General features: G+C 42.5%; 1 protein-coding gene across 12 annotated transcripts in view; it reads left to right on the top strand.

Annotated features, from left to right (window-relative positions):
* Positions 1–27,535, top strand: part of fryl (furry homolog, like) — a 634,639-nt gene that overhangs the window by 476,555 nt on the left and 130,549 nt on the right. For 9 of the 12 annotated variants that reach the window (XM_041198439.1, XM_041198448.1, XM_041198416.1 and 6 more), the window contains 7 exons: positions 480–665; positions 10,027–10,231; positions 11,029–11,150; positions 11,264–11,451; positions 12,057–12,151; positions 13,584–14,191; positions 24,047–24,144. In XM_041198439.1, the coding sequence (XP_041054373.1) occupies positions 480–665; positions 10,027–10,231; positions 11,029–11,150; positions 11,264–11,451; positions 12,057–12,151; positions 13,584–14,191; positions 24,047–24,144 (1,502 nt within the window). The remainder of the gene's footprint in view (positions 1–479; positions 666–10,026; positions 10,232–11,028; positions 11,151–11,263; positions 11,452–12,056; positions 12,152–13,583; positions 14,192–24,046; positions 24,145–27,535) is intronic. The other 3 variants (XM_041198467.1, XM_041198399.1, XM_041198468.1) reach the window with 1 other exon arrangement.

The following is a 27,535-nucleotide window of genomic DNA, read 5'->3' as shown; positions in this document are numbered from 1 at the left end:
CCTTCATTCATACATGCATGTGTGCTCTGCCTGAAGGCAGGCCCTTAGCTCATTGTTTGCTGATGCATCATCCTGAGCTGTTTTCTTGGCAGTTCTTTGTAAGTGGTTGTTTGCCATTGCCTTCCACACTCAGGAGCAGGGCGAGGACTCAGGAGCAGGATGAGGAGGCAAGTCCTAACTTTACCTCACCCAGATAGGAATCAAACCCATGCTGTTGCCATTATTCTGAACCATGTGCTAGTCAGCTACCCAACTGAGCTATAATAACAGAAAAAATGTCTACAGTACAACAAATTAGATTTTTTTTGTAATTAATTATACTAATCCAGAAATGTTTTAGAATTTGAGGTAACGTAAAATAAAATACTTGTTTTAAGATTATTAAGAGAATACACAGTTTTGAAAAGAAATCAGGTTGAATTGAATTTATAGTTGATAACAAACCACAAATTATCTCCTTTTCTTGTCTGTCTGTGCAGGATTTGATCACCAGCATCCTGAAGTGTATGAACATTGTAAGCGACTGCTGCTGCACTTGCTTATAGTAATGGCCTATAACAGTAATGTTCAAGCCATGGCCTCCATTCTCCTCAGGAACAGGGAGTTTACTGAGCCTAAGGTGCTCACTATCAAACCAACCACTCATGTAGAGTATAGTTTTACAGGTTAGTGACCTGTTGCATATTTATATCTCATCAATAGACCAGTGTTGGAGATCTTGTTGCTTCTTTTTTACTCCAGGAGATGGTGCCACTGCTTTATGAAAAAATAATTCATTGCTAAAATTAAAGTGGTCTGAAAAATATAGCAGTGTATTAAATTGCAACTACTTTGAAACTTTGCAGAGCTAATTATATTTGATCAAGGCTAACCTATGGTACCTCAATACTTTGGGGCAATTAAATGTTCATATCTCAAAATTCCAATATGTCTGATATCTTACATAATATATTGTTTCAACTCAGCAAAGCTATTTGGAAAATAATCTATGGAGCAGAAAAGTGACCAAAATTATCGAAAATTATAGCAGATCCATATTTGGAATAATTTTAGTTTCAGTAGTCTTCTATTCATGACGTGAGTGATCTGTAAAAAAAAAAATGTGCTGTGTTATTCATGGTCTTGGAGGTGCGAGCTGCAGGAAGAGGGGTGCAGAGGGGTTGGCAGAAAGAGCAGGTGCTGACTCTCAGTGGGCCCCTCCTTCCTGATGTCCACTCCCTCGATCAGCCACTGAAGTGCTTTTGATTGAGGGGCCCCGCTCCATGGAGGTGAGAAGCTGGCTACATGGTTTTAGCTGATCTGCATGCCGCATGGTGACAGGCCCACCCGCAGTTGAGTTAATACCAACGGTGGCACGATGAAGTCCTTAAGTGGTCATTAGTTGGCCATTTAAGGGCCTCAGTAGCCGGTGAGGCAGGAAAGTCAACCAGGGGCCTTCCTGCCTGGAACTTAATTCTGGTGGAGGCAGGAAGATGGCAGTGTTCCAGTATGCCACCATCCGCCTCATTACATGCCCTTCCCACCCACAAGCTCGCTACCAGCGAGAACAGAAGATTCCACCTGTGTTTTCATTGGGACAAATATATGCTTTTACAACCTAATTAACATAATGATTATTGACCCCACTGTGTCAATCAATGAGTTAGAGGATGGTCAGGACCTGTGCTTTAATTTACTCAAACTACAGCAAAGAGAGCTCATTAACACATGAGCTACAGCAAGCTAGTCTCCCAAGCATAACAGGATTATATCTCCTGCAAAATGAGTAGAGGATAGTTACATAGTATGAATAGGCTAAATGTCAGGAGACAGAATATGGAGGGGATAATAGGTAATCTTAATGGCAGAATATGACTAATGGTGTCCCACAAGGATTTATGTTGTGGCCTCTAATGTTCACTGTACTTACTAAAAACTTAAATGATGGAATAGAAAACCACATATCCAAATTTACTGATGGCACAAAGAAAGCATTGTAGGTAGTGACGATCAAAGCATAAGGTTACAGCGATATTAGTGGTTTGAGTGAATGAGCAAAACTGTGACAAATGGATTATAATGTAGGAAGATGTCAAGTTATCTACATTGGAATTAAAAAGGATAGAAGATGGTACTTTCTAAATGGTGAAAGTGAGAAACAGTGGGGGGGGGGTCCAAAAATCTTGGTGCTCTCGATATACAGATCATTAAAATGTTGTGAACAGCTACAGAAAATAATTATTATTCGTGGATATGAGTGTCGCTAGCAAGGCCAGCATTTATTGCCCTAATAGCCCTTGAGAAGATGGTGGTAAGCCACCTTCATGAACCGCTATCCTTGTGTTGAAAGTTGTATACACAGTGCTGCTAGGGAAGAGTTCCAGGATTTTGACCCAGTGACAGTGAAGGAATGGCATTGTAGTTCCATATCAGGATATTGTGTGACTTGGAGGGGAAATTACAGGTGTTCCCATGCACCTGCTGCCTTTGTTCTTCCAGGTGGTAAAGGTTAAAAGTTTTGGAAACGCTGTTGAAGGAGCCTTGAGGAGTTGCTGCGGTGCATCTTGTAAATAGTAAACGCTACTGCTACTGTGTACTGGTGGTGGAGAGAGTGAATGAGTTACTAGCTACAGAATTCCCAGCCTCTAAACTGCTCTTGTAGCCACAATATTTATATGGCTGGTCCAGTTAAGTCTCTGGTCAGTGGTAGCCCTCAGAATGTTGACAGAGGAAGTTGGTGATGGTAACGCCAGTGAATGTCATGGGGAGATGGTTAGAGTCTCTCTTGGTGGAGGTAGTCATTGCCTGGCACTTGTGTGGTGCGAATGTTATTTGCCACTTGCACAAGCCAAATGCTGTCCAGGTCTGTTTCAGTAGCTAAAGAGCTGCCAATGCTACTGAACATCTAGACTTTGACCTTGTATTAGAGAGAATGGTGTTGATGCAGTAGCTGAAGATGGCTGGGCCTAGGACACTACCCTGAGGCACTCTGCAGCAATGTCCTGGGGTGAGACAATTGACCTCCAACAACCATCACCAGCTTCTTTTGTGCCAGGTATGACTCCAAACAGTGTGGACGTTCTCCCTGATTTCTGTTGACTTCAATTTTGCTAGCTATCCTTGAAGCTTTGATCCAATAGTTTATTTTTATAATTCATTCACGGATGTGGGCTTCGTGAGCTGGGCCAGCATTTAATGCCCATCCCTACTTGCCCTTGAGAAGGTGGTGGTGGGCTGCCTTCTTGAACCACTGCAGTCCATGTGCTGCGGGTACTCCCATAATGCTGTTAGGAAGGAAGTTCCAGGATTTTGACCCAGCAACAGTGAAGAAACTGCGATATATTTCCAAGTCAGGATGGTGATTGACTTGGAGGGGAGCTTTCAGGTGGTGGTGTTCCCATTTATCTGCTGCCCTTGTCTTTCTAGATAGTAGTGGCCTTGGGTTTGGAAGGTCCTGTCTAAGGAGCCTTGGTGAATTCCTACACTGCATCTTGTAGATGGTACACACTGCTGCTACTGTGTACCGATGGTGGAGGGAGTGAACGTTTGTGGATGTGGTGCCAATCAAGTGGGCTGCTTTGTCCTGGATGGTGCCAAGCTTCTTGAGTTTTGTGGGAGCTGCACTCATCCAGGCAAGTGGGGAGTATTCCATCAGACTCCTGACTTGTGCCTTGTTGATGGTGAACAGGCTTTGGGAAGCCAGGAGGTAAGCCACTTGTCGCACGAGTCCTAGCCTCTGCCCTGTTCTTGTAGCCACTGTATTTATATGGCTATTTCAGTTCAGTTTCTAGTCAATGGTAACCCCCCAGGATGCTGATAGTGAGGGATTCAGTGATGGTAATGCCATTGAACATCAAGGGGCGATGGTTGGGTTCTCCCTTGTTGGAGATGGTCATTGTCTGTCACTTGTGTGGTACGAATGTTACTTGCCACTTGTCAGCCCAGGCCTGGATATTGTCCTGGTCTTGCTGCATTTGGACATGGACTGCTTTAGTATCTGAGGAGTCGTGAATGGTACTAAACATTATGCAATCATCAGCGAACATCCCCACACCTGACCTTATGATGGAAGGAAGGTCATTGATGAAATAGCTGAAAATGGCTAAGGAGGAACTCCTACAGTGATGTCCTGGAGCTAAGATGACTGACCTCCAACAACGACAACCATCTTCCTTTGTGCTTGATATGACTCCAACCAGTGGAGAGTTTTCCCTCTGATCCCCATTGACTCCTTAATGCTACACTCAGTCAAATGTGGCCTTGATGTCAAGGGCAGTCACTCTCACCTCACCTTGGGAGTTCAGCTCTTTTATCCATGTTTGAACCAAGGGTGTAATAAGGTCAGCAGCTGAGTGACCCTGGCGGAACCCAAACTGGACATCAGTGAGCAGGTATTGCTAAGCAAGTGCCACTTGATAGCACTGTTGTTGACTGTTACTTACTAATGATTGAGAGTAGACTGATGGGGCGATAATTGGCTGCTTTGGATTTGTCCTGCTTTTTGTGTACAAGAATTACCTGAGCAATTTTCCACATAGCTGGGTAGGTATCAGTGTTGTAGCTGCACTGGAACAGCTTGGCTAGGGGTGCAGCATGTCCTGGAGCACCAGACCTCAGCACAATTGCTGGAATATTTTTCAGGGCCCACAGCCTTGGCAGTATCCAGTGCTTTCAGCCGTTTCTTGATATCATGTGGAGTGAATTGAATTGGCTAAAGACTGGCATTGGTGATGCCTCTGGAGGAGGCCGAGATGGATCACTCGCTTGGCACTTCTGGCTGAAAATTTTAGCAAATGCTTCAGTCTTTTGCACTGATGTGCTGGGCTCCTCCGCCATTGAGGATGGAGATATTGTACTGAAGACTTGTGCTGTAGAACTTGCTGCACCTTTTGCCAAGCTGTCCCAGTACAGCAACAACATTGACATCTATCCAGCCATGTGGAAAATTGCCCAGGTATGTCCTGTACACAGAAAGCAGGACAAATCCAACCTGATTACCGCCCCATCAGTCTACACTCGATCATCAGTAAAGTGATGGAAGGGGTCATCAACAGTGCCAACAAGCAGCACTTGCTTAGCAATAACCTGCGCACTGACACTCAGTTTGGGTTCTACCATGGCCACACAATTCCCGACTTCATTACACCCTTGGTTCAAACGTAGACAAAAGAGCTGAATGCCAGAGGTGAGGTGAAAATGATTGCCCTTGCCATCAAGGCAACATTTGACCATGTGTGGCATCAAGGAGCCCTAGCAAAACTGCAGTGAATAGGAATCGGGGAAATCTCTCAGCTGGGTGGAGCCATACCTGGCACAAAGGAAGTTGGTTGTGGTTTTTGGAGGTCAATCATCTCAGTTCTAGGACATCACTGCAGGAATTCCTCAGGGTAGTGTACTTGGCCCAACCATCTTCAACTGCTTCATCAATGACCTTCCTTCTATCATAAGGTCAGAAGTGGGGATGTTCACTGATGATTGCACAATGTTCAGCACCATTCGCGACAACTCAGATACTGTATTCATCCATATCCAAATGCAGCAAGACCCGGACAATATCCAGGCTTGGGCTGACAAATGGCAAGTAACATTTGCACCACACACAAGTGCCAGGCAATGATCATCTCCAACAAGAGAAAATTTAACCATCGCCTCTTGACATTCAATGGTATTACCATCACTGAATCCTCCACCATCGACATCCTAAGGGGGTTACGTTGACCAGAAGCTGAAGTGGACTATCCATATAAACACTGGCTACAGGAGCAGGTTAGAGGCTAGGAATCCTCTGGTGAGTAACTCTCTTCCTGACTACACAAAGCCTGTCCACCATCTACAATTCACAAGTCAGGATTGTAATGGAATACTCTCCACTTTCCTGGATGAGTGCAGCTCCAACAACACTCAAGATGCTGGACACCATCCAGGATAAAACAACCCACTGGCACCCCATCCACAAACATTCACTCTCTCCACCACTGGCAGCAGTGTGTACCATCTACAAGATGCACTGCAGGAACTCACCAAGGCTCCTTAGACAGCATCTTCCAAACCCACGACCACTACCATCTAGAAGGACAAGGGCAGAAAACGCATGGGAATTCTACAAGCTGGAAGTTCCCTTCCAAGCCACTCACCATCCTGACTTGGAAATATACTGCCATTCTTTCACTGTCACTGGGTCAAAATCCTGCAACTCCCTCCCTAACGGCATTGTGGCTGTACTTACACTGCATGGACTGCAGTGGTTCAAGTAGGCAGCTCACCATCAGCTTCGCAAAGACAATTAGGGATGGGTAAAAAAATGTTTTAAAATGCCACACTTGCTCAAATCAAAAACAGAATTACCTGGAAAAACTCAGCAGGTCTGGCAGCATCGGTGGAGAAGAAAAAAGTTGACGTTTCGAGTCCTCATGACCCTTCGACAGAACTTGAGTTCGAGTCCAAGAAAGAGTTGAAATATAAGCTGGTTTAAGGTGTGTGGGGGGGGTGGTGCAGAGAGAGAGAGAGAAGTGGAGGGGGGGTGTGGTTGTAGAGACAAACAAGCAGTGATAGAAGCAGATCATCAAAAGATGTCAACAACAATAGAACAAAAGAACACATAGGTGTTAAAGTTGGTGATATTATCTAAACGAATGTGCTAATTAAGAATGGATGGTAGGGTGCTCAAGGTATAGCTCTAGTGGGGGTGGGGAAAGCATAAAAGATTTTAAGATATTTAAAAATAATGGAAATAGGTGGGAAAACAACCCACTGGCACCCCATCAACAAACATTCACTCTCGCAACCACTGGCAGCAGTGTGTACCATCTACAAGATGCACTGCAGGAACTCACCAAGGCTCCTTAGACAGCATCTTCCAAACCCACGACCACTACCATCTAGAAGGACAAGGGCAGAAAACGCATGGGAATTCTACAAGCTGGAAGTTCCCCTCCAAACCACTCACCATCCTGACTTGGAAATATACCTCTCTGTCTCAATCTCTGGTGATAGATTGTCAACCAATATCCATTACAAATCCACCGACTCCCACAGCTACCTCGGCAACAGCTCCTCACACCCCGCTTCCTGTAAGGACTCCATCCCATTCTCTCAGTTCCTTCGCCTCCGTCGCATCTGTTCCGATGATGCCACCTTCAGAAACAGTTCCTCTGACATGTCCTCCTTCTTCCTTAACCGAGGTTTTCCACCCACGGTCGTTGACAGGGCCCTTTACCGTGTCCGGCCCATCTCCCGCGCATCCGCCCTCATGCCTTCTCCTCCCTCCCAGAAACATGATAGGGTCCCCCTTGTCCTCACTTATCACCCCACCAGCCTCCGCATTCAAAGGATCATCCTCCGCCATTTCCGCCAACTCCAGCATGATGCCACCACCAAACACATCTTCCCTTCACCCCCCTATCGGCATTCCGTAGGGATCGCTCCCTCCGGGACACCCTGGTCCACTCCTCCATCACCCCCTACTCCTCAACCCCCTCCTATGGCACCACCACATGCCCACGCAAAAGATGCAACACCTGCCCCTTCACTTCCTCTCTCCTCACCATCCAAGGGCCCAAACACTCCTTTCAAGTGAAGCAGCATTTCACTTGCATTTCCCCAACTTAGTCTACTGCACTCATTGCTCCCAGTGTGGTCTCCTCTACATTGGAGAGACCAAACGTAAACTGGGCAACCGCTTTGCAGAACACCTGCGGTCTGTCCGCAAGAAAGACCCAAACCTCCCTGTCGCTTGCCATTTTAACACTCCACCCTGCTCTCTTGCCCACATGTCTGTCCTTGGCTTGCTGCATTGTTCCAGTGAAGCCGAACGCAAACTGGAGGAACAACACCTCATCTTCCGAAAAGGCACTTTACAGCCTTCCGGACTGAATATTGAATTCAACAACTTTAGGTCGTGAGCTCCCTCCCCCATCCCCACCCCCTTTCTGTTGCCCCCTTCCTTTTTTTTCCAATAAATTATATAGATTTTTCTTTTCCCACCTATTTCCATTATTTTTAAATATCTTAAAATCTTTTATGCTCTCCCCACCCCCACTAGAGCTAAACCTTGAGTGCCCTACCATCCATTCTTAATTAGCACATTCGTTTAGATAATATCACCAACTACCAACTTTAACACCTATGTGTTCTTTTGTTCTATTGTTGTTGACATCTTTTGATGATCTGCTTCTATCACTGCTTGTTTGTCCCTATAACCACACCCCCCCTCCACTTCTCTCTCTCTCTCTCTCTCTCTCTTCCCCCCCCCCCCCCCCCCCCCCCCCCCACCAAACACACACCTTAAACCAGCTTATATTTCAACTCTTTCTTGGACTCGAACTCAAGTTCTGTCGAAGGGTCATGAGGACTCGAAACGTCAACTCTTTTCTTCTCCACCGATGCTGCCAGACCTGCTGAGTTTTTCCAGGTAATTCTGTTTTTGTTTTGGATTTCCAGCATCCGCAGTTTTTTTGTTTTTAGCACTTGCCCAAATATTGCTTTGATGTCCAGGGCAATCACTCACCTCTGGAATTTAGCTCTTCTGTCTATGCTTTGACCAGGGCTATAGTAAAATCTGCAGCTGAGTGTCCCTGGTGGAACCCAAACTGAGCATTGATGAGCAGGTTGTTGCTGAGTAAGTGCAGCTTAATAGCATTGTCAAGATACCTTCCACCACTTTGCTGATGACAAAAAGGCTAATGGAATGCTGCCCATTATATTAAGGGGAACTGTTAGGGCATAAACTGTTTCCACTAGTTGGTGAATCTCAGACAATGGGCATAATCTAAAAATTAGAACCATGCCTTTCTGGAGATGAAATTAAGAAACACTCATTTCTGCAAATGACATTAATGCTAGATCAATTGATTTTAAATCTTAATATATGCCACAATAAAGTAAGTTATAACAAGGGTGTAGAGTTTTGGTTTCAGTTTTAGTATGCCTGAATGTGTTTACAAACCTTGCTTGGACTTTTGACCCAGCTGAGAGGCTTTTAGAAGCAAGAAAGCCCTGAGGTTGCTATGGAGAAAAATTCTGAGGGTGGAACTATGCTCTAAAAGGAAAACTGGCAGGTTTTGATTTTGTTAGGAAAATGTGTAAGAAACTGACCTGGAGGCTTCAGACTTTCAGTCTGTTGTGTTTAACCAAAGAGCTTAGTTATGTATGTTGAGAGAGGTAAAGAGGCAGTTCTAGAGAATTGGATAGGACCATGTAGCTCTGTAAAGAAAGAAGTCTAGCTATGGAATAAATGTGAAGGGAGTGTATATGTGTGTCTTGTGGTCATGGTGTGTGACTGTCAGCCACACCTATACTTGAACAAGGAGGTCATATTGGTAGGAATATATCATAGAGCTGACCTGTGTAGCCAGACCCAGAGAGAAACTGCCTCCCAGAGTATGAGTATGTTTAAAAACTTATCAGAATGAAAGCCACATTAAAAAAGTTAAACTGGATAAATCTGTCACTTTGAGTTTAAGCTTATATTGTTTAGAATCATTATCTTATTTGCTCATTGCACCTATTTAGTCATTATTGCTTGTGTTTGTTGTGTTCAAGTTTCTATAGTGAAGATCCCTTACTGTTTCAATTTAATCTTGGAGTCCTGCTGCTTTTTCCTTTCCCTTGCTTCTTCCAAGCAATACATGTTTTGAATGATTATGGTCTATCAAGCCAGATCCTAATAAGTATCAGGCTTGTCCAGTATCCTAATAGCTGGGATCATAACAATCTGAGATTGATAGATTTTTGTTGACCAAAGATATTAAAGGATATGGGCAAAGGTGAGTGTATGTAGTTGGATCACAGATCAGCCATGCTCTCATTGGATGGCGTAATAGGCTTCAGGGACTAAATGACCTACTCTCTGCCTATGTTGCTATAAATTATGTGCATAAAATCAATCCCAGTTACTTAGATCAGTGCAGCCTCCTGGCGTAATTAATGGAGGGATTACCCAATTATTTCCATTTTGGCCAAGACTTGTGGTGTCACTATACAAGCAGCCTTAAAATAATTGCAGCCATTTTCATTTATAAGTTTAATTTTTTTCAAATATTCTTCCAGCAGGTGGCAGTGAATTTGCACCAGATTACCAGCCATCACCAATGACCGACTCAGGACTCAGCTCAAGCTCTACCTCTTCTAGCATCAGCTTAGGAACAACCAGTGCTACCATTCCCCAGCTCACTCCCACTATCATAAATGAAGTGGATATTTCTGCAGACCAAGATGAGAAGGTGAAAACACTCATCGAATTTATAACCACAAGGTAGGTTAATTAAAAATTGAATAACTTACTAATCAAGGTGTTTCACCTTACAGACTTGAGTGTGGTGATGCCCACAGAGCGGTTGAAGAAGAAAAGGAGAGCACATTGAGTAGCTTATCTTTCCTGTTTTTATCAGATCTTTGAAAATTTTTGGTACTTCTCCAATGTCTTAGGGAATGTGGATGTGGTACCAAGTGCCTCTGTCACATCCTTCCATGTCCACCTCCTATCTATGCATGAAGGTTGGGCTATGGGGCAGTTAAGTAATTGTTCATACCACCCTCTCTCATGCAGGATGGCCTGCATGTCACCCTCCATGAAATAGCCGGCCGTCTTCATGACAGTGATAGCTGATTCAATCGTGAGGAAGGAAATTTTTGATACAATGCTGTCTTCCCACTGAGCAATTTAAGTGAATTACTGAAAAACCATTAGGACAGTGAGGTCTCTGTGACTTACTTTACATTCTTACTCTGAAGAGGAAAAAACTCTTGGTTTTGTAGGACCCCCCCCCCCCCTAACATTTTGTAGCCTTGTTGGTTGTGTTCAAATTTTGCTCAAAATTGCACTCTTGTGTTCTTGCCTAGTCAAATTAGATTCACAGGACATTTCAGCATAAATTGACATCGAGCAAATGGCATAATTTTGAGGTAATTTCCAGAATACAGTCCCAGAATACAGTCCCACAGGAAATTTCACTCTGCCATGTTTAATTAGATTTACCTTACATCTTGGAATATGATAACTGTTTATATTTTAATACTTATAAAAACTTTATTTATCTTCACTTCTAAAAGAAAACGAGGGCCACTATGGAACCATGAAGATGTGTCTCCTAAGAATCCAAACATTAAAACTGCTGAACAGTTAACTGTGTTTTTAAAACATGTAATTTCCATATTCAAGCAGTCAAGATCAGGTAATCAGAATGCATACTCTTATTGAAAATTTTTAAATATACATTTTAAATTTGAACCCTTCAAGTTTTAGCCCAACTGTTTTTTCTGGTACTTTTGTTTCTCACTAAACTAGGTTTTCAGTTGGAGCAGCTTCTCAGTGAAGTGGCCTTGCAGACAGCACTTTCATGTTCTAACAGACATTATGCTGGAAGGTCATTCCAGATCTTCAGAGCCCTAAAACAGCCACTGACTGTAACTACACTGTCTGATGTCCTGTCGAGACTTGTTGAAACAGTTGGAGATGCAGGGGAAGAGGCTCAGGTAAAGAAGTAAATTTGTAATGAAAGTAACAAAATACTTATGCATATTAGTTATGGAAAATGTGTTTCAATTTGCGAGTGTCTCAATGCACAATTGTATTCATAATGTAAAAAAAGTTCTGAACCAGAAGTCACAGTGGTATAGTTATCTGATTGTTGGTTAATGAAAGAGTTAATTGGGGTTGACCCAGTTACATACCTACATCATTACAATTTCAAAAAATTAAATACGTCATTAAAAAAACTTTTTTTTATGTTTGATTTATATTAGCAATACATTATTTTGAGCTGTCTGCTACATTAAGTCTTTCACGCTAGAGGAACTCAGCTTTTCTCTGTATGTCATGTTAGCTTATCTTAGCTAGAGTTGTGTTTGAGTTTGTACAATTGGCCTTAACTCATTTGGTGTGGGCAGGGGAGAATTGGCTGCAGTTCCTGTTCTTGACCTCTATCTGATGATCTTTCTGGAAAGTTCATTTAAGAAGGAAACATTTCTTCTCATTCATTCTGTCATCCAGTCTTGGAATAAAAATTGATTCAACTTGCACTCTTCTGTGTTTGTATTCTTAGAATTGTAACATTTTTTGTTTATGTTTCTGTTAACAGGGTTTTGTTATAGAACTGCTGCTCACTCTTGAGTCTGCCATAGACACATTAGCAGACACTATAAAGCAGTATGATCTGCTTTCCGCACTTTCTCAGTAAGTACTTTTGACTTTACATGTGTTCTTTGATAATTTGATTATTGACTATTAACATGCATTTCATTTTATGTCTGTCTTTGAAGCTTATATACTTTAACCAAAGCATATATCTTTTTTATAATTAGATACATGTAACTAAACGCTATGGATGTTTGCTTCAAGCATTCTGCAACATATGCCATGCAGAAAACCTGGTAAAGTGGTTTATCTGCATCCAAAAGTTAAATTGATTACTCTTAAATTATACTGGCTCCCTCAGGAGCTTATAGCTTTCCCTAATTTGAAAATGTGTTATTTGTTTGCAAGCCCACTGAGTGGAAGAGATGGGGTAATATGAATCTTTAAGATGCAGGAAACCTCAATGGGCTGAACAGAATATTGCAACCTGTGTGTGTCCTTTTTAATTACCCAAAGGAGCTATATTTTTGTTTTTTTTTAATTAAAAAAATATCTTATAGATCTTAAAAATAAACAGGTTTACTACTCTATTTTTTAAACATTCAATCGTAATTCAAAATGCCAACTATAATCTCCTGTTAGGATGCTTTGATATTCCAAGTAAAGGCTGATATCCAATTGCCTCACCAGGAAAGAGGAACAAGGTAATGTAATTCACTGCAGCACGATTAGAAAGGAGCGACTTTAATCCTTCTCCCACATAATTGAGTTTCTGATCATCATGTTGTTTTAGGGAAGTGCTGAATGGAGGGAGAGGAATTATTCCAAGCATACTGTTGCTTGGCTCCTATTAACTGGCTCGGGGGCAGCTGCATGGATGAAGGCCTGGATGCAGGTCACTGATCCATGGCTGCATTAGTTGCTGGCTTGAAGAGATTGTGCAAGGGGGTAAATGAGCCTAATACAGGAAAGGTATAATCTATCATTCAAATCAACTGTCAGTAGTTTGCGTATTCTTCCATTTTTACACCCCTGTGTACAAATATTTTCAGAATTAGTGATTGAATACACCGTTGCCTATAATGCAGTTCTATATTTGTCAACACCATAAATTTGTATTTATAATGTGCCTTTTGATCAGAAGACAGTGTCCAAGCACATTAAGGGGAAAGGGGAAATTAAGATTGGATCAAAGAAATTTAAGCATAGTCACAGGGATCTTTAAAGGGGGATAGCAATAGTAAGATAAAATGGTTTTGAAAGTGGCCCTGAACAGATTGACCTTAAATGATAATTCAGCATGTAAAATGTAGGCTAGCTGCAATATACAGTTGCGGAGAGAATTATTAAACTGGGCTGAAATAAAATTATGGAAGGATTTGAAACTGAAGACAAGAACTTTAAAGAAAATTAATTAATGTATAGAAAGCAAGTTGTCATAATCTGCACTGGTTGTATTTACACATATTAAAATTTCCATGTGCCTTAAACATGCAAATGATCTTTTGTATTTGTCTTCATCTTATTATAGAACACATTTAACTGATTCCTTAATGGGCACTAAGTTGGCAGCTAACAGGAAAAGCACTGGACAACTAAACTTAAGCACAAGCCCACTCAATACCAGTGGTTTCCTAACTCATCATAGTTGTCATGCAAGAAGTAACTCCTTGCGAGCCAGTCTACTGGGAGACAGAAGATGTGACAGGCGTCGAAGTAATACACTGGATATTTTGGATGGGAGAATGAACTATGGTAACCTAGCAAGGACTCGAAGCCTATCCTCTCTTAGAGAGGGAGAAATGCCTGACCAGCAGCCAACTACTGACCCAAGTAGCCTGATGGCAACCATTTTCTGGATAGCTACAGCCCTACTAGAGTCAGATTATGAATATGAATACCTTTTGGCACTAAAACTGCTCAACAAACTGCTCACACAGTTGCCTCTGGATAAGGCAGAGAGTCGGGAGAAGATTGAAAAAGTGCAGAACAAACTGAAGTGGAACAGTTTTCCTGGCCTCCAGCAGTTATTCCTAAAGGGCTTTACCTCAGCTTCCACTCAGGAGATGACTGTTCATTTGCTGAGCAAACTAATTTCCATCTCTCGACATACTCTGGTGGATCCAGCTCAGGTGGCAGGTATGTTTTTGATTTTTGTCTTCAATTTTTTTTCATGTCATTCTTACTTTACCAGTAATTATTTCTAACAAATTCTTACTCTATTTAAAAAGGGATTTTGGAATGGTGAAGAAAGCTGTATAAAACATTCTCCTTTATATGCTGCAAAGCCCAGGTTCAAACCAGTGCTATAACAACTAAGAACACAGAAAGCGCAGAGCTTTCCACTTAGCCAGTTCCAAAAACTACTACCCTCCCAGTGTATCCAGATGCTCAAATCTTATAAATGTGTGGACATTTGATAAAAGCTGTACAAAAAAAAGGCCCTTGATTTTCTTAATAGAGTAACTGTAAGGACATAGAATGCCTCATCAGAAATGCTGAAGAGAACAGAATCTACAGTAACTTGAAATGATAATTATTTGGGAAAAATAAACAATTGAATATGTAGGTCAGGCTTGTCTAACCTTTTCGGGTTACAATTCAGTTTTCTTCTCCCTCAAGGGGCCAATGATCAAATTTTGGTAAGATGAAGTTTCGTATAACATTAAACATGCGTTTCAAAAATATCAATGCCAAAGGAATAAATTTCACAAAGGAGTAATTAATAAAAGTGCCCATTAAAATGTACCAAGCAGCACAGAATTCATTAGTAAAACCCTTTTTTGCCTTTTTTGTTTAAGAAGCAGAGCTAGAGAGACAGACCAAGCCCCAGGGTCACCAGAGAAGGGGCGGGCACTAGGCCGTAGCTATGGAGCTGGGTTTAACTAAAACACTGACCTTGCATTTGCCTCTGGTGGCTCACATTCCGTGCTTGCCTTGGCAGAATTCATACGAAAGCAGGAGCCAGTAGCAGGCTGTCTTTCAGCCTGATTTTCGTCCTCTCCCTATCTGCTTTGTGAATAGGTTTTTGGAGAGGGAGGACAGGATCCTGTGTTTTTCCAACTCACTCCAAGTTTTGTGTTCCTTGGTTTCATACAAAATTACCTAGAATTGCGCGCGCACACACTCTGTCTGTTTCTCTCTCTCTCTCTCGCACTCTCTTTCTCGCACACACACACACAGACTCTGTCACACACACACGTGCATACACACACAGACTCTGTCACACACGCGCGCACACACAAAGACTCTGTCACACACGCGTGCGTGCACACACAGACTCTATCTCACACACACACACACACAGACTCTGTCACACACGCGCATGCACACACAGACTTTGTCTCACACGTGCGCACGCACACACAGACTCTCACAAGTGCATGCACACACACGCACACTGTCCCACATGCGCGCGTGCACAAACTCTCACAAGTGCACACACACACAGACCCTGCCTCACACGCACGCACACACACAGACTCTGTCACACACACACGTGCACACACACACTGTCACATGTCCACGCACACACACACAGACTATGTCTCACACGCACACACAGACTCTGTCTCACACACACGCGCGCACACAGACTCTGTCTCAAGTGCACACACACACAGACTGTTTCACACGTGCGCACACACACAGGCTCTGTCACATGTGCATGCACACACATAGACTCTCTCACACGCGCACTCTCAAACTCTGCGCCTCACATGCGCATGCACAGACTGTCTCTCACGTACACACACAGACTGTCTCACACGCACGCGCACTGCCTCATGCACGCGTGCACACACACTGTCTCGTGCACACCCAGACTCTGCCTCACGCGCACGCACACACAGACTCTTCCTCACACACGCGCGCACACACAGACTCTGTCACACACGTGCGCACACAGACACACACACACTGCCTCGGACACGCGAGCACACAGACTGTGCCTCACGTGCGCGCACACACACAGACTCTGCCTCACGCGCGTGCACACAGACTCTTTCTCACACACGCGCGCACAGACTGTCTTGCGCGCACACGCGCAGACTCTGTCTCACGCACGCACACACACACACAGACTGTCTCACATGTATACGCGCACACAGACTCTGTCTCACACGTGCACGCACACACACAGACTATCTCACACGCAGACACACAAACTCTGCCTCTCATGCGCGCACGCACACAGACTGTCTCACACCTGTGTACACACACAGACCCTGCCTTACACGCGCAAAACACTGCCTCACGCATGCACGCCCGCACACACACACACAGTCAGTCAGACGTGCACGCACACACACAGGCTCTGTCTCACACATGTGCACACACAGACCCTGCCTCTCTCACGCGTGTACACACACGCTCTGTTTCACATATACACACGCAGACGCTGTCTCGTGCACACAGTCACAGACTCTGTCTCTCGTACATGCTTTTGCACACACACAGATTCTATCTCGCGCGCGCACATGGATTCTATCTCACGAGCGCGCGCGCACACACTCTGTCACACGCACACTCTGTCTCTCATACACACATACACACAAGCAGACTCTGTCTCTTTCACACGTTTGTGCGCACACACAATCTGTCTCTCTCATACACACATGCGCGCGCACCACTCGCTCGCTCTTTCTCACACAAGTGAACACGCACACACAGACTCTTGCTCGCACGCACACACGCTCTCCGTCACCGTGTCTGTCTCTCTCACTCTCTCTCTCACACTCACATTCTCTCTGACACTCTCACTCTCACACTCTCTCTCTCTTCCCCCCTCATGCACATCCACTCCCCATGAAGTTTGGACACCACTTCAAGAGGAATTGATTAGGTGCTGGACAGGCCTTTTTCTCATTTGGCAGGCCTTCCTGATCCCCAGCCACTTCCGGAGCTACCTGACCTCCAATCAGCGACCGATTCTCTCCTGCATTTTCTGCTGATAGGCTCACCGGTAGGAGAGAATCAGCCTCTGATCGGGGGTGTGGAACTTGGCACATCTTTCATTCAACTTACCCTTAGTTTGAACAAGGAGGCTGTGGACCTGATGTAGAGGTTTCGAGCCTCTGTTTTGGCCCTTGGGCTGGGAGTTGGACAAGCCTAATGTAGGCAATTGGGACAAAATTGTTGGCTCAGAACTGAAATAGGTGTGATGGAGCAAATGGCCCCCTGTGCTATGAAGCTCTATGATGTTGGGCTGGACAGATATTCTTGTGGTGTGCCCCATTGATCACTTACTTTTTCTAAACTACTTAACTTGAATTCAGAAACCCAATGCAAATTAGCCAACTTCACAAATGGTATTAAAGTAGAATGAGAAGAAAAAAAGCTAAGAAAAAGCCTACACAAAATTTGCAAGTGGTCAGGCTACAGCATAAGAATTTCAATACAATTCAATAATTGCCCATTGAGAGAAAAATCCAGAGACTTAATCAGTGGCTCACCCAAGCTGGAGGAGAGGCTGGAAGAAACCTGGGAATGACTGTCAACTCAGCATTGACAATGTTCAGTCATTTCAGAACAGCAAGCAAAGCAAACAGAAAGATGAGCTACCTTGTCAGATTAGTTGAGTATAAGTCTGATGGAAACCAAAAGAAATGAAGCTCCCCGGGCTGGAAATCTGAAACAATCTTTAAATTGCCTAGGCTTTATTGGCTGTAATTGAAATGGGTTCCATCTTTTTCAAGGTTTAACATTTGTTAGGTCATATCCTTTCATTTCAATTGTAGAGAGGCCAGACTGCTGAACCTGTTAAGTTTTCCTTTGTTTTGATTGATAGCCTGTACACAGGAAGATTATAAAACTGTCTGGAGATGTTGCACATTAATTATAAATTTATACTAGCTTGTGTTGACAACTTTCTAAAAAAAATTTCTACTGCCTGCATGAGGTAAATACTTGGAGCTTAGGTATTAACCACAAGGAAAATAAATTCTACCTCAGTTTATATCAATTACTTGTCGACAAATCCCTATTAGGACAAAATTGGATTGATTATTGCTTCAATATTTGCATGTTTGTCAGTACAAGAAAGAGGCAGATGCTTTATCTGTAATGGCCGTGACATTGAGGTATCCAGCAAGCAAGCAATTAGCATCCTGGATATGGAAAGCTCCTTTGTGAAGGCTTCTTTAGTTCACTCAGTTCAATTGTATTTACAGGTGATTTTGGTGAGTCAGAACTCGAGTGCAGAAGTAGATTAGAAAGCTCATCAAAAGACTCGGCTTAGATTATTAAAGTGAGAGTTAAGTACTGTATTGCTTTTTTGCATGCTGACTTTACTTGCTTCTTGGCATATTTCTTTTTTTAACCTGAAATATATTTCTGGTGGTATGATGTTTATTCAATGATGTCATCAGGAGTAAACATTGTCCTTCACTACTTATCAGTAAAGGGATCTCTGTTAGCCCTACATCCAGGACAAAAAATGCATGAGGGTAAGCTTGAGAGACAAGTGTCTGCATATGGAAGCTTCCTTTATGGTGATCTAGGAGATATCCCAGAATGTAATAATTTTAAAACCGTACATCAATTAGCCCATTGCTCTTGTTAGTTTTTCACCATAGAAATGTGAGCAATTACATTGTTATGTGTCCACTTTTCCTGCCATAAAAAACTATGGGCTGGATTTTGCCAGCGGTGAGCAGGGGGCAGGGCCTGCTCGCCGACGGGCAAAATGACGCGGGATGATGTTGGGGGGAACCCCTGACATCATCCCGCCCCATTTAAATATTCAGGAAGGTGGGGGCACAGCAAAATCAGCTGCGGGCCCGCCGACCTGTCAATGGCCAATTGAGGCCATTGACAGGATAATTAAAACAATTAGAGGACCTGCCCGTCCAACCTTAAGGTTGGTGGGCAGGCCAGGAGCCTCGGTGGGCTTCTGAAAAAACATGAAACCTCATCCACCAGCGGGATGAGGTTTCATGTAGGGTTTAAAAAGCTTTAATAAAGTTTTAGTGAAATTTATTGACGTCCCATTTCGTCTGACATTGTTACAAGAGGGGGACATGTTAACGATTTTTTTATTTTTCTATTTTTAATGTTTGAACAAGTGCAGGCGATCTACCTGAGGCAGCACTTAGCCTCAGGGAGATGTGTGCTCTTCTGTGCGCTCACTCGCATTTGGGGAATCCCCCCATCCACACAGGAAGCACATAGCGCTTCCTGCCGAATGGGCCTTAATTGGCCCGCCCACTTAAAATGGCGGCGGGGCCCACTTCTCCGGCGGGGATTGGCTCCCTGCCCACCGGAGATTGGGTCGGGCCTGCTCGCCCGGTTGGCAGAAAATTGTGCCTTATGTTTATTCACTTCATTACTGACTTCCATTCTTTTGAAAAAGAGATCTAATGGTGCAGATGCTTGGATCTGGGACTGGAGTTAGAAAAGAACATGAAAAAGAATATGGTATTCTGGGTTTAATTCATAGAACCATAGAAAGGTTACAGCACAGAAGGAGGCCATTCAACTCATCTTGCTCATGCCAGCCTGAGGACACCCAGGTGACCTTTCTAATCCCACCTTCCAGCACCGGCCCACAGCCCTGCAGCTTACAGCACTTTAGGTACAGATCCAAGTACTTTTTAAAAGAGTTTAAAGTTTCTGCCTCTACCACCAACTTGGGCAGCGAATTCCAGACACCCACTGCCCTCTGCGTAAAAAAGTTCTTCCTCATGTCCCCCCTACACCTTCTGCCACTTATCTTGAATCTACATCCCCTGTTTCTAGAATTCTCCATCAAGGGAAACAATTTTATCCTGTCCACTCTATCTATTCCCCTCATAATTTTGTACACCTCAATCAAGTCACCTCTCAGCCTTCTTTGTTCTAAGGAAAATAACCCCAACCTATCCAATCTCTCCTCGTAGCTACACTTTTCTAACCCTGGCAACATTCTTGTAAACCTCCTCTGCACACTCTCCAGAGCTATTACGTCCTTCCTGTAATGTGGTGACCAGAACTGTGCACAATATTCCAGTTGTGGCCTCACCAGTGTTTTATACAATTCCAACATTATATCCTTACTTTTATATTCTATACCTCTACCAGTGAAAGAGAGCATTTTATATGCCTTCTTTACAATCTTGTCTACTTGAACTGCTGCCTTCAGAGATTTGTGTACTTGTACGCCAAGATCTCTCACTTCATCTACCCCTCTTAGTATATTCCCATATATAGTGTATTCTCTGCAACTGTTTGACCTCTCTAAATGTATGACCTCAGACTTCTCTATGTTAAAATCCATCTGCCATCTTACCGCTCACTCCGCCAACCCATCTATATCGTTTTGGAGATTATGGCTATCCTCTCCACTATCCACTACTCAGCCAATCTTCGTGTCATCTGCATGTGCACGTTCAATATATAAAAAAAAGTATGAACCATTGGTTAAACCACTGTTGGAATATTGCCCTCCATTTTGAAAAGCCCTTTCTGGATGATATGAGAACCATGGAAAGAGGTGAGGACTCACTAGGATTATGCCACAAATGAGAGATTATGAAGAAAGGCTGAAAACAATTAGTGCTTTATCCATAGAAACAAATTTTAAAACAAGATTTAATGAAGATTTTCAAAATTTTTGAAGATTTTTGTGAAGGTAAATAATGAAAGGTTGTTTCCAGTACTAAGCAAATCACTAGTGAGGGAGAATAGAATAAGGATTATTGAGATGTTATGACCGATGCAGTTGGTAAAGCCGAGTTATTTAGAAATCCAGAGGGATACTTTAAACAACTGTCATAACGTTTTAACTTTAAGTGTTATGTTTGAGATACAACTCTAAATTCAGGAATCAGACCACCAGTTCTTGAGGTTTTACATTAAACTAAATGAAACATTTTATTAATTTACACAGGTTAAAACATAAATACACATGGCTACAAATTACTACAATCATAACTTTTAACAAATTCCCAAACTAATCTCCATTAAGGCAACACCAACCCATGGACTTAACCAAACACCAGGTAAAGCATTTTCACCTTATGAATTCAAAATTAGTCTCTTTTCACTTTGGTTCCTGTTGAGACAGTTGGAGGCTTACGGCTGCCTTTTGATCTCACATTGCCTCTGCACACCCAAAGTTACACCTACCACTGCACATTGAATGTGAATTCTCATTGCATCACCTTCTAACGTTGAAACCCTTCATAGCACCAATTTTATTTGTAAGATAAACATATTGCCTGGTATCTGCTAGATTGGTGTCAGTTTTCACCCCACTTCTTGAATGCTCTATTCAAAAAATGTAAATACACTCTACCTCTCTGTTTACATCTCAAAACTTGTATTAAAGGACCAAAACTAGCTGGCTTTAATCCAATTAAGACATCCACAGACTAAACCTCTTTTAAAAGAAAAATATTTTCCAATAATATATATGCTAATAGCTTCATGACAGAGAACAAAGTGGCAAATTAGAATTTTATTTTTGCCCTGAGGGCTATTAGAATATGCAATGCTTTGTGAAATGTAGCTGTTGCTTAAAACTGAATTTGGTATATATTTGAAAAGGATTGAGAAAATGCCAGAAGATAGTGTTACTGATAGATGGGGATTAATTTAAACATCACTAATTTGTCCTCTTATCCCCTAGCCATAAACAGAAAGATGTTTTTTGATTTGCTTTCCCCTTTTATAAGCAGTGACATATTTCCCAACTTCAATTTTCTATTAACAACCTCACTACAAACATGAGATAGGATAAACTCAAAGGGTTAGTTTATTTGCACACATTCAAAACATGGGAGGAGGGGCACAACATTGCCTCCTTTGCATTCATACAGTAAAAGAGGGATAGAGAAAAGAAAGATTTATAGTGCAGAGGCTACGAAGAAAAGAAATATAATTTCACATGGGGTCCCCAGAGTCCAGAATCAAAGCCCAATGAGTTATTCCTGCACTGAGATCTGTGAGCTAAAAACCCAATGCTGGTTAAATGCAGAGATATTTCAGTCTTGTAGGCGATGGTATAGGCTTTCCAGTAACATCAGTGTGGATGGAGCCAAGTGTCCAACCTGAGCAGTGCTCCTTTTCTGTGAGGCTGCTTGTAGGATGGGAAACAGCAGTTCCACCAGGCAATATTGCTGGTTCCACAAGCTAAAGCTCCATGTCACATGACTCCCACTTCTTCATAGTGTCTTTGACAAAGGGTATGTCTCCCTTGTCCGGGTCCCCAAGATTGTTAAATGTCTCAGCGTTAAGAATTAAAAGGAAAATTGCGAGGCCCTTTGTCCTAGCAGAAGATTAGACTGCCAGCCTGGGTTATGAAATGCCTTTGTATCGTTTTCTTTGAAATTTGTCTGTGAAGCCCACAATGTGATGTTAGTGGCTCTCCAGAGGGAATGAGTTGCAAGTTTCTCCAATATTGCCAGGGAGCTCCTTTTGTTCAGGGGTCACAGACAGACATAGATTCAGCTATTTTAAGGTCTTTGTCTAGTTTTAAATTTTTAGAGATAGCAATGAGCGTATCCCTATATATCTTATTTAAAAAAGTCCCTCATACTAGGTTTAGAATAGATGGCTCCAGTTGCAGAATTAGTACGAGCATGGTGGGCCAAAGGGCCTCATGCTGTGCTTATACATTCAGTGATTCATGAATAGGCTTATGGACAATAACAGCTGCACATATATCTATCTTTACACAACAATTTACTGCCTGATTACTTAGAAAACTTTTGAAGAATATTTTTCTGTTGAATATTTGCAAAAACAATTCAAAGTCTCAGTGCATCTTACCTTAAATTTCTTTAGTTCATGCCTGCTTTCAGCTGTGTTAAACCAGCATAATTTTAAACTACTGAACAAAATCCAAAGGTTTAGTTCACTTGAATGGTCATCTTTAGACCTCCATCCAAAATATTTGACTTTACAATTTTCCTCAGTTTTGTCCTATAATGACAACTCCTAATTTTTAAACAATGCCCCCCTAGTTCTGGACTCACCCACAAGAGGAAACATCTTTTCCACACCCAACTTGTCAAGACCATTCAGGATCTTATATACTTCAATCAAGTCACCCCTCTTATAAACTCCATGGAAACAAATCCAGCCTGTCCAACCTTTTCCTCATTCCAGGTACAAATCTAGTAGACCCCCTCTGAACTGCCTCCAAAATATTTGCATCCTTCCTTAAATAAGGAGACCAAAACTGCACACAGTATCCGAGATGCGGTCTCACCAATGCCCTGTATAACTGAAGCATAACATCCTCACTCATATGTTCAATTCCTCTTGTAATAAAGGATAGCATTTCATTAGCCTTCTTGATTACATGCTGCGCCTACATAGTAATTTTTTGTGACTCATGCACGAGAACACCTAGATCCCTCTGCACCTTGGAATCCTGCATTGGTTCTCTGTTTAAGTAATACTCTGCTTTTTCATTCTTCTGCCGAAGTGAACAACTTCACATTTTCCCACATTATATTCCATCTGCCAGATTTTTGCCCACTCATTCAACTTACCTATATTTATCTGCAAATTCCTTATGTCTTCTTCACAACATACTTTCCGACCTATCTCTGTATCGTCTGCAAATTTAGCTACCATGCCTTTGCTCTCCTCATCTAAGTCTTTGATGTAAATTGTAAAAAGTTGAGGCCCCAGTACAAACCCCTGCAGGACTCCACTCCTCACATCCTGCCAATCAGACAAAGACCCATTTATGCATGCTTTCTAACCAGCCAAACTTCTATCCAAGCTAATATCTTATTCCCTGCACTGCTTTTATTGATTTAACAGCTTATATATGCTCTATATACATGAAAATTCCATACATTGTCCTATTTTATCAGATAGGTAGCAATTTAAATCTGGTTGTTTAATAATGAGCTTTTTTATTAGCAGTTTTTATTATTGCAGTATTAACGTATGTGGAATCTAATTCATGGGCATTTATTTGTTATTCCTGATTAAGTTAGTACTATACAAAAATCCTTATGATGTCATCTGTATTTGACCAGACTTCTGTTTATTTTTCAGGATTCCCATTAAATATTCTGTGCCTGCTACCTCATTTAATTCAACATTTTGATAACCCTACCCAATTCTGCAAGGAAACTGCTGACAGAATAGCAAAGGTATGTACACAATTCTGAACAAGTGCAGAAATATTGCAGTGCTGAATATGAATGATTATTCTTTGAAACACAGCCCCAGATATTTAATAAGTGATAGGATGTGACAAGTAGAGAGTGTGTGTGAACAATTCTAAAGGCACACTATAACTGAACACTAAGAAGTGCTTTTAACCTGGAAGAGCACGTGTTTGGATGCAAGTGGAAATTAAAACCATGAAAAATGTAGGCATGTTGGAAACTCTGACCCATCTACATCTGTATTTGGTTCCAATACATTAGGCTGTGCGTAACCCCCTAGGGTGAAACAAGTTGCAAATTACAATATGCTAATCATTCAATTAGAACAGTATTAATACAAGCTTTTGACTTTAGAGTCAGAAACATAGGTTTCCTGGGCTTCTGAAACATGCTAGTAAAAGCAAGGTGAATGCAGAGCAGTAATTGAGGGGGCTGAATCAATTTCAGAGAAATGTGCTATTAAATACTCAGTACTCACAGGTGCTTTCTTACCTGCTCATGGTGAAGGGTTTGTTCACAGCACTTTGACTGGGAGGGCAGTTTCAGAACTTCTGAGCCCACTTTTGGCATTTGGGAACCCACTTTTGGTGCTTGAGAAGTTTGCTCTGTTGCATCAGGATGGGTATCGTAGATTACCACCTTTATCACCTTTATATGTGGTGGAGAGGCTTGTGTGCTCCGATGATACCTTGAGTGATGCCTTCAGGAGCTGCTTGCTCCTGGTAGGACCACTCATGGCAGCAAGGTTGGGAGGGAGATGCAAGACAAAGTGTGGTCCAAAATGTCCTCAACAACAGAACAGGCAAAGGAAGACTGAGAAACCGGAAGAAGGCTGCAGTAGCAAGGTGGTCCAGTCATCGTGGTTAGACACATCACGGAAATCAACTCGTCACAGTCATGTGGCCATTAATGGCGCCCAAGGCCCCCACGTTAAACATGCAGGCTTCTACCATTTGCCAAGTCATACGCAGTGGAGAATTGACAACAGGAACAGGACTGTGAACCTGAGTCCCTAGCCAAGAATCTGTACACAGGTAACAGATGCACGAAGATTGTTGGACACCTGCATTAGGACAGAGGTGACTAAGCAGTCCTCTTCAGGATACCTTCTGTTAACCCCAGATGGGGAGGGGACTAGAAAAGGTGCTCTAAAAATAGGTTGTCCCACTTCCTGCTGACTGGGGAACCACACCCTGAAGGATCATCACCTTCGTGGTCAAAGAAAGAAAATTTTAAATTCTGCAACTTAGAATGTTAGAATATTCATGGATAATCTCAAGAGTGACTATCCGGAAAGAATTACAATTGTATCATGTGAGCTATCAAGAACCTAAGTTTACATCGCCACCCTCAGTGAGACCCACTTTCCTATGGAAGAGCAGCTGAAGGAACAAGCAGGGATACTGGAAAGGAAAGGCTGACAGCGACTCTCATGTCCACAGAGTTGGTTTTGCCATCAGGAACAGGATTTTGGATGCACTGCCAAAACTCTGCAATTGTATAAATGAAAGGCTCATGACACTTCACCTACAGCTCAGCCATAATCAGTATGCCATCATCATCATCAGTGCTTATGCGCTGACCCTTGACTCCAATGAAGATGTTAAGGAAAAGTTCTATTCTGACTTTGATGAAGTTGTCGCTGCCATTGGTCTAGGGGACTTTACTGCCAGGGTTGGCTGTGACATCAGTCTGGAGAGGAGCCATTGGGAAAAACTGGGTAAGAAAAGCCAATACAAAGGGTATCCTCCTGCTGACGAAGTATGCTCAGCATTGCCTCATTATAACAAACGCCCTCTTACACCAAAAGGACAAATACAAAACCACATGGAGGCATCCTAGATCAAAACACTGGCATCTCCTAGATTATGTCATTATTTGGGTCAAAGATATAAGTAATGTCTGTATCACTCGATACATGTGGGGGACTGCCTCCTGGACAGATTTGATTGGAGATAAAAATCCACCTAACACCAAGTCATTACAAGACTTTAAAGTCTAAGAGGAAGCAGATTAATTTCTCAGCCCTAAAGCTGCCAGACCGAAGGGAGGAATTCCAAGCACAGCTCACAACCATCTGGAAGATCTTCATATAACCACTTAATTTCAGAACTGTGGGAACAAATGAAGTCAGCTGTACAAGACTCCTGTCTCCAGACCATTGGATTCAAGCATTGTAGTCAGCAGAACTGGTTTGAGGAAAACAATGCTGAAATATATGACCCTTCCTTGAACAAGAGCAAGAAGCCTTCATTGCTGGCAGAACAGCCCAAGGTCTCAAATCAAAAAGACAGCGTTCCAACGACTCAAGGCTGATACTTAATGGCAAATCCGGAAGATAAAGGACAACTGGTGGAAAGAGAGAGCCTGAGAGATCCAACAATATTTTAACCATCATGCCATGCAAAGCTTCTTTGAAGCCACCAGGGCCACCTGTAGACCAAGGTCAAATGGACAAAATCCTCTTTGCTCACAGGATGGTGCTTCTCTTCTTAAGGATGACAATGCCATCCATCAACACTGGAAGGAGCATTTTCAACAGCAACTCAACCATGAATCAACAGTGCCAGCTAATTAGACTCAAGGCTCTCCCCCAGTAAGTACTCTGTGGTCGAATCCATGGGTGAACTACCATTGATGGAGAGCTGCAACAAGCAATCAAATTAATAGACAAAAACAAAGCTTGCTGCCCTGCTGGTATTCCAGCTGAGGTCTTCAGAGTTGGTGTGCTTTTGCTCACATCAAGATTTCACATACTTATCCTATGGATTTGGGAGGGTTAAGAACTCCCTGCCCCCACCCCTCCTCCTGACTTCAGAAATGTGACAATTGTAACTATTTTCAAGAAGATGGGTAAATCATGTTGTCATCACCAGACTCCTGTACTGCAGTGAGACTTGGACACTATTATCAGTGACACATAAGAGCATCATAGAAACTCCACCAGCAACGCCTCCGCCACATCCTTCAGATTCAATAGGAGGATCATCAACCAAATGCTAGTGTCCTCCTTGAAGCCAGCTGCACAAGCATTCAGGCAAAACTCCTGCAAAATCAACTTCGATGGATTGGACACTGCGTCAAAGTATCTCCGCCACCAGGCCCTATTTTCTCAACTTACAAGTGGTCAATGTTCTGGGGAGGACCAAAAACGCTTCAAAGATACTCTTGTATCAGCCACAGCTGATGTTATTTGCCGAGCAAGCCAAATCCCAGAGGGACACTCGTCTTAATGATCATAACTTTTTTTAATATTTTGAAAATGAGGTAGAATCCCAGTTACACTTTCAGGATTTTAAAATTAAGATTTATTAACAAGAAGAAAAAAATTAAGCATATAAGATTAAAGCTACACAATTAAAACAGTATTACA

The sequence above is a fragment of the Carcharodon carcharias genome, chromosome 1 (assembly GCF_017639515.1).
Source record: "Carcharodon carcharias isolate sCarCar2 chromosome 1, sCarCar2.pri, whole genome shotgun sequence".
NCBI lineage: Eukaryota > Metazoa > Chordata > Chondrichthyes > Lamniformes > Lamnidae > Carcharodon > Carcharodon carcharias.
Note: the sequence above shows the minus strand (reverse complement) of the source record. Positions and strands in the feature narration are given on the sequence as shown.